This window comes from Echeneis naucrates, chromosome 11, assembly GCF_900963305.1.
Source record: "Echeneis naucrates chromosome 11, fEcheNa1.1, whole genome shotgun sequence".
In the NCBI taxonomy this organism is placed as follows: Eukaryota; Metazoa; Chordata; class Actinopteri; order Carangiformes; family Echeneidae; genus Echeneis; species Echeneis naucrates.
Genome location: NC_042521.1, coordinates 19,626,127 through 19,640,857, shown reverse-complemented (window position 1 = coordinate 19,640,857; position 14,731 = coordinate 19,626,127). Strand labels below are relative to the sequence as shown.

General features: G+C 40.5%; 1 protein-coding gene across 1 annotated transcript; it reads left to right on the top strand.

The window, feature by feature from the left end:
* Window positions 1-1,591: 1,591 nt before the first annotated feature.
* On the top strand, window positions 1,592-14,100 carry thap7 (THAP domain containing 7). Its single transcript, XM_029514846.1, has 5 exons — window positions 1,592-1,632; window positions 7,415-7,494; window positions 9,963-10,100; window positions 10,206-10,310; window positions 10,501-14,100. Exons 1-5 carry the CDS (start codon window positions 1,624-1,626, stop codon window positions 11,123-11,125), a joined length of 957 nt encoding a protein of 318 aa, XP_029370706.1. The 5' UTR covers window positions 1,592-1,623; the 3' UTR covers window positions 11,126-14,100.
* Window positions 14,101-14,731: the final 631 nt, after the last annotated feature.

Genomic DNA, 14,731 nt, shown 5'->3' with positions numbered 1-14,731 from the left:
ACACTGAAAACACTCCACCCGCTTGGCATGCTTAACAGCCTCTCCCTTGACTTGGTGCACTGCTGCTGTCTGTGCTCCTCCATTCCCTTTCTGAATGTCTTTTGTCATTGTTAGCAGCCATCTCCATACCTTGAATGGAAATCTCCAGGGCTTTCTTGAATGTCATCGGTGGTGTTTCCCCCAGCAAGCAGCGCTGTATTATAGCATCATTATTAATGCCATACACAATTTTGTCACGGAGCATATCATTTAACACTGGCCCGAAATCATGCTCTGACAGCTGCCGTAACTCAACTACAAAGTTGGCTACAGACTGACCTTGCTTCCTGAAATGGCTGTGAAACTTGAATCATTGGACTATCACAGAAGGTTTTGGATTATGGTGGTTTGCCACGAGCTTGACCACTTCATCAAAAAGGATATCCCCCGGTTTCCACAGAGTGGCCAAGTTCCTTATCAGCTGCATTCTTTGCTCCACACGCATTCAGGAGAATAGAATGCTTTTTAGCCCCCTCAGTGATCTCAGTAGCAGAGAAAAAGTGTCCCAACCTTTCTTCATACTATATCCAGTCCACGTTTCCCTCCACAAATAGTCCCTAGTCACAGATAGTCCCTTATGTAGCCATCTGAGCGTGAGGGTGCCCGTCCCCATGCAGAAGAGAAGGAGAGAGATGCTCAGTGCATTCCCAGCAGTGCAGCAAACAGTGCACAGAACACAAAAGATGAGTCTAATGGGTTGCTGTAGCCATTCCCAGCTCACATTGGCTGAGGGCAATGTACACCCTGAACAGGTTTATTTGGATGGTGGGAAGAAACCGGAATACCTGGAGGAAACCCATCCAAGCGCATGGAGAACATGCAAACTCCATACAGTAAGAGGTTGTTGTTGGATAACAACCGCAATGCTGCTGGGTTGTTATATTCTTTTGGTCACATGTATTTTAAACCAACTTTTAAGGCACATAAACTACATACTCAAAAGTGAACGGAGACGGAAGGAAAACTGTTTGCAATGGCAGGAGGTAAGAGGAAATTAAATTAATGGTACTCGGCAGCCATACCCCGTTCTCAGTGAGAACATCTACATGTTACTTGTATATTCTCATTCATCCAGGTCATAGTCATATCTGGCCAACAATTGAATCAAGTGCAACTGGACTTAAGACTTAGGTTTCTCAAAGAGGTTTCGCCTCTTATCCAGGGCCTTCATCAGTTTGTAATGCATCGGTCTGACTAGTCCTCACTCATTTAGAGTGCTTAAGTCTAGTCCTCAAGTGAGGACTAGTGAGACTTATGAAACCTAAGTCTTAAGTCCAGTTGCGCATGATTCAATTGTTGGGCGGATGTACATGTTACCAATACTGAGTTAAAATGAGTTAGCCCCCAGGGTGGCCTCTTAAAAAGTATAAAAAAAATATAAAAATGTACCATTCCTTTTAACGACTTTTTGGAAGGATCCAAACAATCCGGCTCCATTCAAAGAACCGTAATTCCTAATTCTTATAGACCGGTCCTTTGACCAATTGGTGGCAGTAGTGCGTCAGTTCATTGTTTGCAAAACCGCTAAGAATACAAGAAGAAGAAGAAGAAGAAGAAGAAGAAGAAGAAGAAGAAGAAGAAGAGATGATGAAGGTAGGTGAAATAAATGAGCCTTGTTCGTGAGGTCGAAACGGAAGTGTGGCCTTAATGTTTTTACTATCAATAAATAATCGTTTTGTCCAGTAACAATGATAGTTTGGCTTGTTAGCTAGTGTCGTGCCCGCTATCACTAAGTCACGTTAGCAACGGCTAATGCTGCGCCTCCGTGGACAGTTTGTCTGAGGCGGCTGAACCTCAACTCTGCGTCCGAGAGCGAATGAACAGGCTCTGTGATCACGGCCGGTTTGTTAACTGATTCGGTTCCCCATTGGAATTCCTGTTCTCCCTCGAAAAGCCATGTTAGCTGACGCCGCCCACGGAACCAAACCAGAACAACTGTTTTTACGGAAAGCGAAATGGTACAAAATGATAGACGATTTGCGTAAGATTGCAGCGAAAACGAGATTTCCCCATTGATTTGATCACCTGTTGTTTCATTCGGTATTGCCAATCATTGTTTTTAATGGAAAAGAGTTAATAGCATATTTGTAATTTCTTAGCTCCGAGTTAATGCCTGTTGATTTGTTTATAATTGTAATTAGTAAATAAATGCAATGCTTTGTTGCCAAATTGTTATTGTATATATTCAACAGTTTAACTTGTTGATCATCACAATGACAATTATGTAGGCCTATAGCCTATTTTACTGGCATGTCGTACAAGAAATAACAGATTATGGGTAAGCTTTCAGGAAAAAAATATTTTAAGTGTTCAGTGAATGGATCATTGACTTTCATATAAATTATGCACTTACTTGGAACTAACCTAGGGTGTAACCCAGAGGTCGGCAACTTGCGGCTCCGGAGCCACATACAGCTCTTTCAGCCCCCTGCTGTGGCTCCGGATAGCTAGATCATTTTGAAAAAAATAAAAAGTGAACAATTAATGGCCAATGAATTTATTTGATCTTATTTGTTTCGTTGTATAGTTTTTTTCTTTGGAGATTCAGATGCTCTTAAAATAAAATACATTTTGTTTTAATAGCTAATAGCTTGCTCAGAAGCACAAATGGAGCGACATTGAAAGCCTCCCCAAACGAGAAAAACTTGTTTGACACATGGAACGCCATAGACGACACTTATGTGAACGTGAAAAAGTAGGCATTTGGAGTCCTGTTGATATTTGGATCCACATACCTGTGCGAGCAGATTTTCTTTTTCCACAATGACCTTTATAAAAAGCAAACATCGCTCACGGCTCACGGATGAGAAGATGCAACCCTGCATGAAGCTAAAAGTGACATCTTACAACCCAGATATTGATACACTGTCCAGTGATGTGCAGGGGCAGAAGTCCCATTAACCAGGTGAGAGAAATAATTTAATGAGCTATTATTTTGAAAATGTATATTTCTATATCGGAACCTGAACTGATTTACTGTATTTGTTTCATATTTAGGTTGGCGGTTGGCTTCTGCATGTCACCTGAGGAAAGAATTACAGCATGTGATTTAACCCTTTAAAACAGGCGGGAGCGCCTACGCTCTCATTTGCATGTCTATTTTTAAATGACGGTAGAATTGCAACCAAATAAGGTATAGCAATATTTTTTTATTTATTTTAAACCAGATGAGTGACACTTTAATACCAGCCTTTCAGTGCGTCTCTGAAAAACACGGAGAAAGCGCAAACAACAAAACTATAGTAATCTATGCTGTAGCTGTTTATTGCACTTCCGATGATGAAATCAATGCCATCTCGTTGTCAACATGAACTATCACATGGTTTTCTTGTGTATCACCCCTTGCCACATGGCCTGGGATAATCGGAAGTGACATAATTTTCCCGGGATCGACTATTAGCTTTAGACTTAGATCTAGTCACTCTCGCTCATATCTTAATTCTTGTTCTTATTAAAAAAAACCCAAAAAACTTGGACATACACAGCCCGCTCACGCCAGACTCGCCGCACTCATCACACACTCCTACACACATAATTATAGATCGTGGAAGTGCTAACAGTTTTACACGCTAATTATCACTTCGAATGAAGATGGTGACGATCACCACTCATTTGGTCCGGATTCTGCTGACAGTGGAGATGAAGCCAACCTTGTTGAAGGGATAGATCCCTCCCATGACATATGACGTATATATGTATATTCATGAAATATGTATATATTTATATTGAGTTAGAGAAAAGTTAGGAAAATATTAGGGTGGCCATATTTAGATTTCCAAAAAAGAGGACACGCAGTCTCGCCTCTAGATACTACAATAATACATGATGTTTACTAAAAGATGCCATAGAATTGCAAAAAAGTATGCCTCCTCTTTATGAATAGAATATTGTATAGAAGGGATTGAAAACTAATGTTTCATGCCAAATATGAAGAATTCTTATATTACTCTCTTGCTGAAAACACATTGTGTGCAGTGTGCATGATGTTCAAAACCAAACATAAAAACGATTTTGTTTATTCTTATCTTATTAATTGCACTAAAGATTGTATTGTATTGATGTATAGCAAATTAAAATACTCCATAAAATGGCACCACAGCATGTAAAATTGTAAAGGTATGCTCTGGTGGACTTCTTCTATGGTAGGTTACATAGGGTTAAACTGGCATTTTTTTGTTTGCCCTTAATATTATTATGATTTTACAATGAATCAAACAGGCCTGCATTAGTTGAAAAAGTATAATTGTCAGTGTCTTTTGTTTCTTTGAGATGGATTGATCAGAATGTTTGGTGTTAATAAATGGAAAATAAATTAATTTTCTGCTCATACTTTATTTCATAAAGGTAACACACTCATAAAGCACAAGTTTAAAGAAACTATATGTAATAGCTTCAATTTAGTGGTCAAATAGGTTTTTTGGCTCCAAGTGGGTTTTAATTTGGTGGGAATGGGTTCAAATGCCTTTTTTCGTGCTAAAGGTTGCAGATCCCTGGCGTAACCTAATTCCCAACCGTTTCCCAAGGGTGCAAAGTTGATAAATTCGGGTGGCCAGGATGCGTGTTTATCACATGAATGTATGTTCGTGCTGGTAAAATGGACAAACTTATGTTCGACAAGCTCGTGAATTATAAAAAATATGGACGCTATCCGGTGGGTATTTCCTAGGAGCAGAAATATGTCATCAGCAGGCAATCGGCCCGTTTCCAAATGAATAGTAAGCAATAGTAACTTTATACGTCAAAAATAATGTCATCAATTCGTCAGTCAAGCACGCTAACCAGTAAGCCAGTTGACCATTTCAAATCATCTAACTAGTGTAAGTGATCCAGCAGTGAGGTTTACTTCCCTACTACCTCGCACAGCTAGGCTAGCTGGTATTCATTTACACAAAGATTGAATGATCTAACAAAGGCGTTTTCAATTTATTGTTTACATGTAATAAATATCAGTAACGTACACTGTGGTTTGTCCCATTTCGCTTTCCGTACACCCAGATATGTTTCTATTTGTGTTTCTTCCTTAAGTACATACGGTAACGTATCATCTACATACGAATAAGCAGTAAATCAGCGTAAAGGGGAATAAGAACCTGGGGGGAGCCAAGTTGGTTGACACACCGACCGGAAGTTTGCCATAAAAACTGTTATTTTCGTCCAGCTCGTCTCCAAGCCATGCCCCTGTGCCTGAACGCGGTGGATATGAAACCACATAGACACCGACAGAAGTCCAAGTCATAGAGGGAAGCAAAATTAGTTACAGCGGCACCAAACAATGACAGAGGACCTACAACAGGGAGATAGCGGTGTTGTGTTTCAAGTACAGGGTGAGGATGCGGACGCGCCATTCAAAGGACTCTTGCAAATCACATTTGAGAACGTAAGAACAGAAGTAAATGATAGGAATGGAGTCCACTGGCTAGGATTGAAAGGAGAAGATGGAGGAGGGAGGAAGGAAGAAGCAAAAAGGAAATTCTGACAGTAAGATGAAACGATATAAGATTTTAAGGTCCAGTGTATGTGTACATACTAATTAATAAAAATCATAATATATCTGCTGTTATGATTTAAAAATAATATTTTGTAATGAAAATAGCAGTTAATCTAGTAATACATTTGCATACATATATAATGACAAAAGCTTAATAATGCTAATAAATGATCATTTTAAAACGATCATTTATTAGCATTAATAATACCTATAATGCAATAATGTAAAATATATTAATCATAATCAAAATTCTAAGGATTGTATGAAAATGTTTAAAATTGGGTTAATTTACATGTTAAGAGAACACATTTGAATGTAATAATTCATGTAGAGCTGTGACTGCCGCTGTTAACACAACAGAATGCAGCAGCCAAGGTTCTTGAACTATTCCTGTATGTCAAACCCCCTGATTCTCTTCACTGTAATTTTCAGAGAGAAATATTTTATCTGTGCTCTAGTAACTCAGATAAAAACTTAGCTTGGGTGTGAGAGAGACCAAGAATAAGGCATTCAAATACATTTTGACTAAGCTTAGGTTTAGAGTTAATTGGCTATTAACTGCAATTAAGCATCACTGAAACTCTTTATGCCCTGTTGAGGAACAGTTAATATACCAACAACCCATAATGTAGTGAAATAGAACCTTGGGCAAGCCTCCGCACCCCTCGCTGCCGCAGATGTTTCCACTACTACTCACTGTAATGGGCAATAGCTTTTCCATAATTACTCTCATTTGCTTTTCATAATGACACATACCGTAGGATGAGTTTCCTGAGAAGGTCCCCTAACCTTTATTTTTCTTTTTCCTCTTGTTCTTCTTCCTCCTCCACAAACTACGTATGTAGTTTTAGTTGTACAGTAGGTCCTTGCTTTAAAAATTGCCCCCCCTCATTTGAGGGTCAGTACTAAAGGTAAAACCTTGTTTCTGACTATATAAAACTTATATCCTTAAGGTAGCTAGTGAAGGTAAGTGATCCTCTGGGATGATTTTTAGTTATCTATAAATGTTTCTTAAAATCTGATCTGAACTTCATCAAAGTTACAACATTCAGGAAGCAATCTTTTTGAACTGGCTACACACTCATTGCAACGTTATTCATAGTGAATACACCAATCATTCAAAGTGTAGGTTGGAAAAAGGACATGAAAACCCCCAACAAATGATTCCAATAAAATTTAACCAGACTGAGGAGTTAGCGTCGGGCGTAAAATCTATTAAACCAGTTTGAGGTGGGTTGAAAAATGTGATATTCACAAGGTGCATCTGCTTATGTGAACCATTTCTCACAAGAGCTATTTAGCTATGTGTTTCCTGTCGCTAGCAAAAGGCAATCTGCGAAAATTATTTTAAAAACAAAACAGAATGTTCTTTGAAGTAAAGAAGAGCCCTTCAGTAACAAAGACCTGAAGGAATCATTGAAATATCTGTTTATGAATCTACTATGCACAACACACTGAAGAAGGAGGGTCCACAAGAAAAAAAGAGAATCCACTTTTTGGAGTGGTCTATTCAGGCCCAGATCTGAACCATCCTCCGTGGCCACAATGTTTTGGAAGACTTTCAGATTCCTTTCCAAAGGAATTGATTAGACTCTATTCGCGTTAGCCCCGCTCATTGACTTTGATGGAGGAGTTTGATGGATAAAATTCATTCATGAAGCACTGCAACAGGACCATAAAATAATTACATATATTTTTACATTAAATTAACTGGTATTTAAATTAATGAATGAAACATTTAAGTGTTCATTTCCCATTTTAATTAATTGGCATATTTAAGTAAGTATTTAAAGATTTATTTATATATTCTGTCCCTTTTGGTCCTCCACAGCATACAACTGCATTGTCTCCAGAGTTAATGGTACTTGTTTCTCTGTGCCATTTCAGATGCCGAGACACTGTTCAGCTGGAGGTTGCAAATCTCGGGATAACCGTGAGACTCGTGATGCTGGCATAACCTTTCACAAGTGAGCCTTTCACACACATCGCAGAAATAGAGACCAAATCCTGGGTCTATGCTAAAGCGATTTTCTACAGGGCTAACGCACTCTGTCCAGATCAGCATTTCTCAAACTGTAGGGCGCGGAGGTATTACAGGTGGGTCGTGGCGAATGGAAGGGGGGAAAAAGCCACGGATACATTTAGTCTCTCCCACAAGAGATCAAACTCCCACTCACACAAATCAAAGACAACATAGCCTAATAATGCTAATCATTTTGTTAGTTTCAGCATTAGAATGGCGGAGGTCAGATGTGACCTGGAACGATAGTGTGAAAAGTATGATTGATGTCAGTATTTTTCATTGCGGCGTAACAATGGAAAAAAAAAAAGTGGGACAGTAGGGATTGATTTGATGTTAAGAATGGATGAATACATAAATGGTAAAGAGCAACGATGTGAGAGTGGCAGTTTCAAACCTGCAACCCCACTTTGAAAAACTGTGTTATGCAAGTCAGGCCCACTCAGCCACTAATGCAGTGCATGTGTGAATTATTATGTTCTAGGGCTGAAACAACTCCTCGAATTAGTACCTCGATTACAAAAAATTATTGAGGAATTTCCTCTGCCTCGAAGAATCGTTTTTTATATATATATATATATATATATATATATATATACAGTATATATATAATTTCTATAATTTTTACAGAACACACACACAGAAACACACTGACGTCAAACATGCAAAGTAAGAAGAAAGAGGGGGCAGACTTGTTTGGTTTTAGCAGCGGGAAGCTAAACGATGAATCATAAACCAGCCAGCTCTGACTGCTCGGTCTTGAAGGCCGATGTGTATTCTACGGTGCCTCTCGTCCTCCTGTCTGTATCCACCTTGTTTGTCTTACAGGCTTTTTTTTTCCTGTTCGGCAGCTTATTAAAACTTAGATTGTTTAGGTCAATTGGTGAATTTAAATTGCCTGTAGGTATTAGTGTGGGTTTGAGTATGTTGGACCTGCGATAGACTGCCGATTTGTCCAGGGTGTATCCCACCCTCACTCAGTGGTAGCTGCGATTGGCTCCAGCACCCCCATGACCCTGAAAGAGTCCATGCCTTGACTGATCAGGGCTATTAGTGCAGCTAAAGGGGGACAGACACACTATAAGGCAGGTGGTCATAAAGTCATGCCTGATCACTGCATCAACTCTCAAGGTTTCAGCGGAAGTCAGGAAGATGGAACAGATGGACAACAGCTGGATATTTTGGTTGAGAACATAGGTTGTCTTCTGTGCGGCCTTGTACTTCCAGTTTCCTAAATCCAATGTAGTCTACACTAGAATTCGCAGAACATTTCCTATATTTCAATGTTAAGGGATAGTGTTATCTTACAAACTGCTTTTTGCACTGTCTTCACCACACACGGTTCCATTGGCTGTAAATGAGTCACACAATCAGTCATCAGTTAAGCCAGTGTCTTCTCTGTTTATGCTCTTCTATGCCTGGATATAGGTCTGCTGATTTTTGTTGCGACGTCAGTCTGAACAACCATGTGACCCTTATCAGAATTCAATGCAACTTTTACATCACTACGGATTGACAATGGTCATAATTGTGTGTAGGCAGGATTCAGCAAACAAAAACAAACATGACAGACAGTGGTGGTGGAGGTAGTCAGTTGAGAGACAGCAAATGATATAAAATTTTAACTGTAAATGCTGACATTCATGGCTTCCCTGTCTGTTAACTTCTTTTTGTTTACTTCCTTACGCTTTGTGTGACATATTGTTGCTTTTCTGTGAATGTGGATCACATCATGGCAATGACCAGTTCTCATTGGAGTCCGTGTTTAAAAGATAAATTAAACAGCTGCATAAAAAAAAAAAAAATATTGTGCACTAAGGTTTGCAGGGTTTGAAGACTAAGACTAAGTTATAGTCTTAGTCTTCACTGTGTACTTCTCTCTTTAGTCATAAGCCGAGTGGAGAATATGTGGACAGCAGGAGGCACAGTGATGTGTATGGATACCTGAAAACATCCTCAACCAGGAGGTGGACTTAAAAGAAAATAATAGTAATAAATTAAACCACAGTGACGTGAATGAAAATAAGCAAGAGTCATCAACTAATTTCATATAGCCTTGGTTTCATCATCAGTTCTTACAGTCACACAGAGGTGATTCTGCTTCTGTTGAAGTCTTCATTACACTACAGGTAGCATGTTCACTTCACCTAGCTTCAATGAAAGCATCTGCATACTGTATATTGCATATAGGTGTAGGGATATGCAAGGAAATAAAATTAAGGAAAACACATTTAAGTGTGAATAGGTTTAAAAAGAAACAACTCTAAGGGCCAGGATGGCTGTTTGACCTTTTGGTTAACACACACATACAAACTGGGATGGTATACTTCCAAATGTTCTTTTGTGGGTCCCACTGTTGTTTCTTAGGTAGATAATCATTGATATAAATATAAATATATTTTATTGTCATTTCAGACTACCAAAGAGAGCCGCTCGAAGGAATTTATGGATCACCAACTCCCACCGTGCAGCTTCTTGGGAACCTCAAACTGACTTTGTCTACTTTTGTTCCAAACACTTCACCTCAGAGAGCTTTGAGGTTACCAGCTGCAGGTTTGTATGCTCAGCCAACGCATCAGTGGTGTAACTCTCAGTTACTGACCTCAGGAGTGAACATTAGTGTACCGCTGACTGTCTAAATCTATGCCCTTTTCATAGCGGCATCAGGAGGCTGAAGGAAGATGCTTTCCCTACAGTATTTGATACAACATCCAAAAACAAAGGAAAGGGAACATCACAGAGCCAGGACTACACACCTGTGAGGTAATCACTCGTTAGATCATTCAGCCACTTGTTCATTCAGTCAGCCTGCAGCCAGCTGGCTGAAAATTCAGGAGTATGGGTGCAGAGGAATACTTTTCTCCCCTTCAACAGTGTAGCACACTTCTTCATTACGCATTAGTTGACAGCTCTCTCTGTATGAAGAGAGGAAAAAGTAATATGTTTTCTATAGGAGGAGTCTCTGCACAGGAGAACAGAGAGCAAATGGAGATCAGACATTAGAGGAGCCCACAGGTCAGAGGTCAGTGTCTGCGGAGACTCATGAAAACAAACCTGCATCTTCTCAGGAACCATCAGGGCAGGAGCAGCTTTCACTTCAAGAACATGCTACTTCACCATGTGGTTCCCCAGAGGCTCGTCCCCTCTCCCCATCACAGTACATGAGGCGTCTGCCTCCTCCACCAGGTTTCTACCTGTCCAAAGAGCACAGCTATGCTCAGCTCTGCCCCCTGCTGTGGAGGAGACGTTACAACCAGGCTATTGCCTATCTGGAGAAGGCTATACGGCTGCTGAACGCAGCTAAACGAAGGGAGAGTCGTCTGCGGAGCACCATGCTGAGGCTGCGTGATAAAAAGCTGAAGCATACTCTGCTTGTGTCACAGGATGGTTGTAAAAGCAAGGCAAGCTGGGCACAAGCTAGAAGAACCACTAACCAGGAGGACATTGAGGACACAGGGATTTTAGAGGATAAAGGTGTGGCCCACTTTGGGCTGGGATGGTCTGAGGAGGAGAAGGGGTTCTGCTTTTACTGTGGAAGAGGGCAGGTCATACCACACAAAGACCTTCAAAGACTGTGAATGAGGACTGAAAGAGGATGCAGAGGAGTTGTGAAAACACACAGCAAATAAGGCTGCAACAAAAACAAACAAAAAAAAAACAGATACCAATGATTTTAATGCTGCACAGTTTCGAATCCTACTTCAGATGCCCATTCTAAAACATGTGGTCCCTGCTGGAATTGCTGATAGTTTACAGTTCGTCAACATGTGTAAGGAAAGTCTATTTTTCACGTGGGCTGCTTCTAAACCGCGTCAATTTCTGCTCACCAGACAGGAAGTCAGATACAGTTTCAACATAAAACAGCCTACTTACCTACTTAATGGCCTACTTCTCTGTGGTGGAAGCATAAATTCCAGGAAATATCAGAAGATGAAGCTCTTTCGCGTGGCAGAGGCAAAATAAACTATTCTTTGTAGTTGTTTCCCTATACAATCCGTTAATCGGGGGATCCAGCGATCTCGCGAGATTGTGTAATATCGCGATTAGCCTCTCAAGCCTCCGTTCCCCTACCTTTACACTCTTGGTGTGAACTGACGCTGAACAGAGGATGGAGCTAAACTGTTCCGTGGCACTTCAGCTCCCGGTGGAAATCCGGGGTAAGAGTCACTGACTTCTCTAAAATATCAGGGGCCAGATTCTCCAATCTGTTCTTAAGAAAGAGCTTAAGATCTAAATTAAGAAGTTCATAAGAAAGTTCTTCAGTGCAATTCCTCAATATTTTCTAAGAACAGTTTCAAATCCTACGAATTTCTTGTATTTTTCCAATTTACGAACTTCTTAAAATACGTCACAAATTAAAATGTTGCATCGTACGAGCCAATAATCATTTAAAAGGACGTTATAACTGAGGAAAATAATGTCAGAAAAAAATTACTTGGGAAAAAAATATGGGAATAACAGCTGAAAATAAGTCTAGAGGATGGGCAAAAGTGGCTGAGGCTGTCTCAGTGGTGGGGGGGACGCTGAGAGACAGCACAGGTGTCAAGAAAAAGTATGGCATGTTTCAAGATGGAGGTGAAAATCGATGAACAAGACTGGTGGAGCTGAAAGTAGCGTTGCGGCGTAACTAGGTGGATGGAGGACGGATGAGGAGGCTTTTTTTGCAGTTTGCTAGCTCAACAGAGCCCAGATTTATTCCTTGCTGCAGCACAACTAACCCAAGGTTGAGATGTCCCCCGGAAAACAATGAACAGGGCCTCTAACTTTCAACTGTTGTGAAATTTCTCAGCTTACCCACAACATCCCCCACCTCTCCCCAGAACAACCTCCCTCTACGCCTCCCTCAACAGAAACAAAGTAACAAATCCAAATCATAGCAGTCCCAGAGTTATAGTATTAATCTCGACTGGATGAGTAGAGGCTTACCTTTTCACTGTAGGAATTTTAAGACAGGTCAAGGTTGTTTTAAATTTGAGAACTTTGTTTTCAAGAATACCATTTACCATTAAGTTTTTTCTTAAGAAGAAACTTGCAAAGAAAGTTGAGAAAATACTAAAGAACTGTATATGAGAATATCACTTTCTCTAAGACAGAAGTTAGGAAAAAATGGCACTTAAGATGTTTTTTTCTTAACCAAGTTTTGTGAATCATGCTCCAGGTTGTTCTTGGAGCAAACAGTGAGCATCTCTTCCTGAGACCTGTGCGAATAGTCTGTTGCTCACGTACTCACTACATGTAGAACCATCCACCGTAGGAAATAGTGAGAATCTGAAGAATGTGAAGAATGCAAGAAACAGTATTTGTTGGGTTGTGTCTTTTCATGTTATAGGCATGACTCCTTGAAGAATTTATTAGACTTAAAGGGATAATCGCATATTTAACAGGCTTTGTCCCCCTGTGGACAATCTGTTGGTACATTCATGTTCTATGGATACACTTACAGGTAATACCACAGGTCACTACAGTGTGCCATAATGTGACGTCATGACTGACCCATAGAATGAGTGTATGGTAAGTGGACATAGACTCTTACAGGTGAAACTAATGTTGAATGCCCGTAAGGCTCTGTTGCATGACCATCAGAGGGCAACTCTGCTGGTTTTAGAGTCATCATATTGTATTGAAGTCTATTATCTATCATTATTATCTATGGCCGTACTTCTCACTTGATTTATTGACTGAGTAAAAGTTTTTTCTGATGATTTTATGGTCTGGTGCAATGCAATTCATTCATTTCACCCTCTACTGCTTATCCGTTTCTGGTTTGTGGGGGGTTGCTGGAGCCAATTGCAACTCACAATGTCTGAGCGCGGGGCACACCCTGGACAGGTCTCCAGTCCATCGCAGGGCCAACACACAGAGACAGACAGAGACAAACAACCACTCACACTCATACCTTTGTGGAATTTAGAGTCACCAATTAACCTATACATGTGTTTTTGGACAGTGGGAGGAAACCCACGCAAGCACGGGGAGAACATGCAAATTCTGCACAGAAAGGCCACAGGGCTGGGAACCAAACCTGCAAAACCTAGTTGTGGGGAAACAGTCCTAACCACTATGCTGCCATGCTGCCTTTTTATGAATAAAATCAATAAAATAAAACAGCTTTTAACTTCAGACCTGTATCAATAGAATGTGACTCTTGTTGATGTGTGGCTCAGATTTCATGTCTTGTAAAACATTAATAACAATCATTTTTGTAATGATTTAAACTAAAAAATGTAAACTGCAAAGGATCCTTAACAATTTCCAAGACCAGACTTAAAACTGTATGACAGAGCTTATAGTTAAAAAGTTAAAGTCCATCTACTCCTTAGCTATGCTGCTCCAGGCCTAGGCTGCTGGGGGAGGGACTGAGCATCTTTCTCTCTCTCTCTCTCTCTCTCTCCTGCTCCATCTCCATCCCACTACCCCGCAGGTGCTGACAATAACTGTGCTTCTTAGAAATGTTTCTCCCAGTTCTAAGCATGTGTACTGCATTTACTAACCATGTTTTCCTGAAGTCTCTGTCTCTCCCAGCTCCTCTCCTCTCTCTCTCCTTGTCCTTATCCTGCAGGTGGTGACTCATTGCCATCCCATGTTCCTGCAATGCCTGCTGCTGCCTTATCCTCATGAATTCCATACTACAGGATTGTCTCCATGAACTTCATGCAGCATCATGTTCCTGCCTACACCTGTTTTGAATATCCCCCTCTCCTGCTCTGATTCTCATTCTCTCTCTCTCCCACTCTCAACCCAACCATTCGAGGCAGATGGCCGCCCCCCCTTGAGCCTGGTACTGCCCGAGTTTTCTGCCTCTTTTCCTTGCCACTGTCGCCAAGTGCTTGCTCATCGGGGAATCTGTTGGGTCTCTTTAAATCATTGTGCATCATCATCATCATCATCATCAAGAGTTTGGTCTATACATGCTCTATATGTAAAGTGCCTTGATGTAACTTTCTTATGATTTGGCGCTATATAAATAAATCTGATTTGATTTGATTTGATCCATTAACATGGGTGCCGAAATGAAAAACAGCAGGTTCCACAACGCACACACACAGGCAGTGTGTCCCAGGCCTGAGCATTTCTACCATAAACATAAATATGTCAATGACTTCGACCACAACAACAACACGTAATGGTGGCACGCAGCCCAATATCCGTCTATTGCTGATGTACCGTAAAATGGCTATTAATTG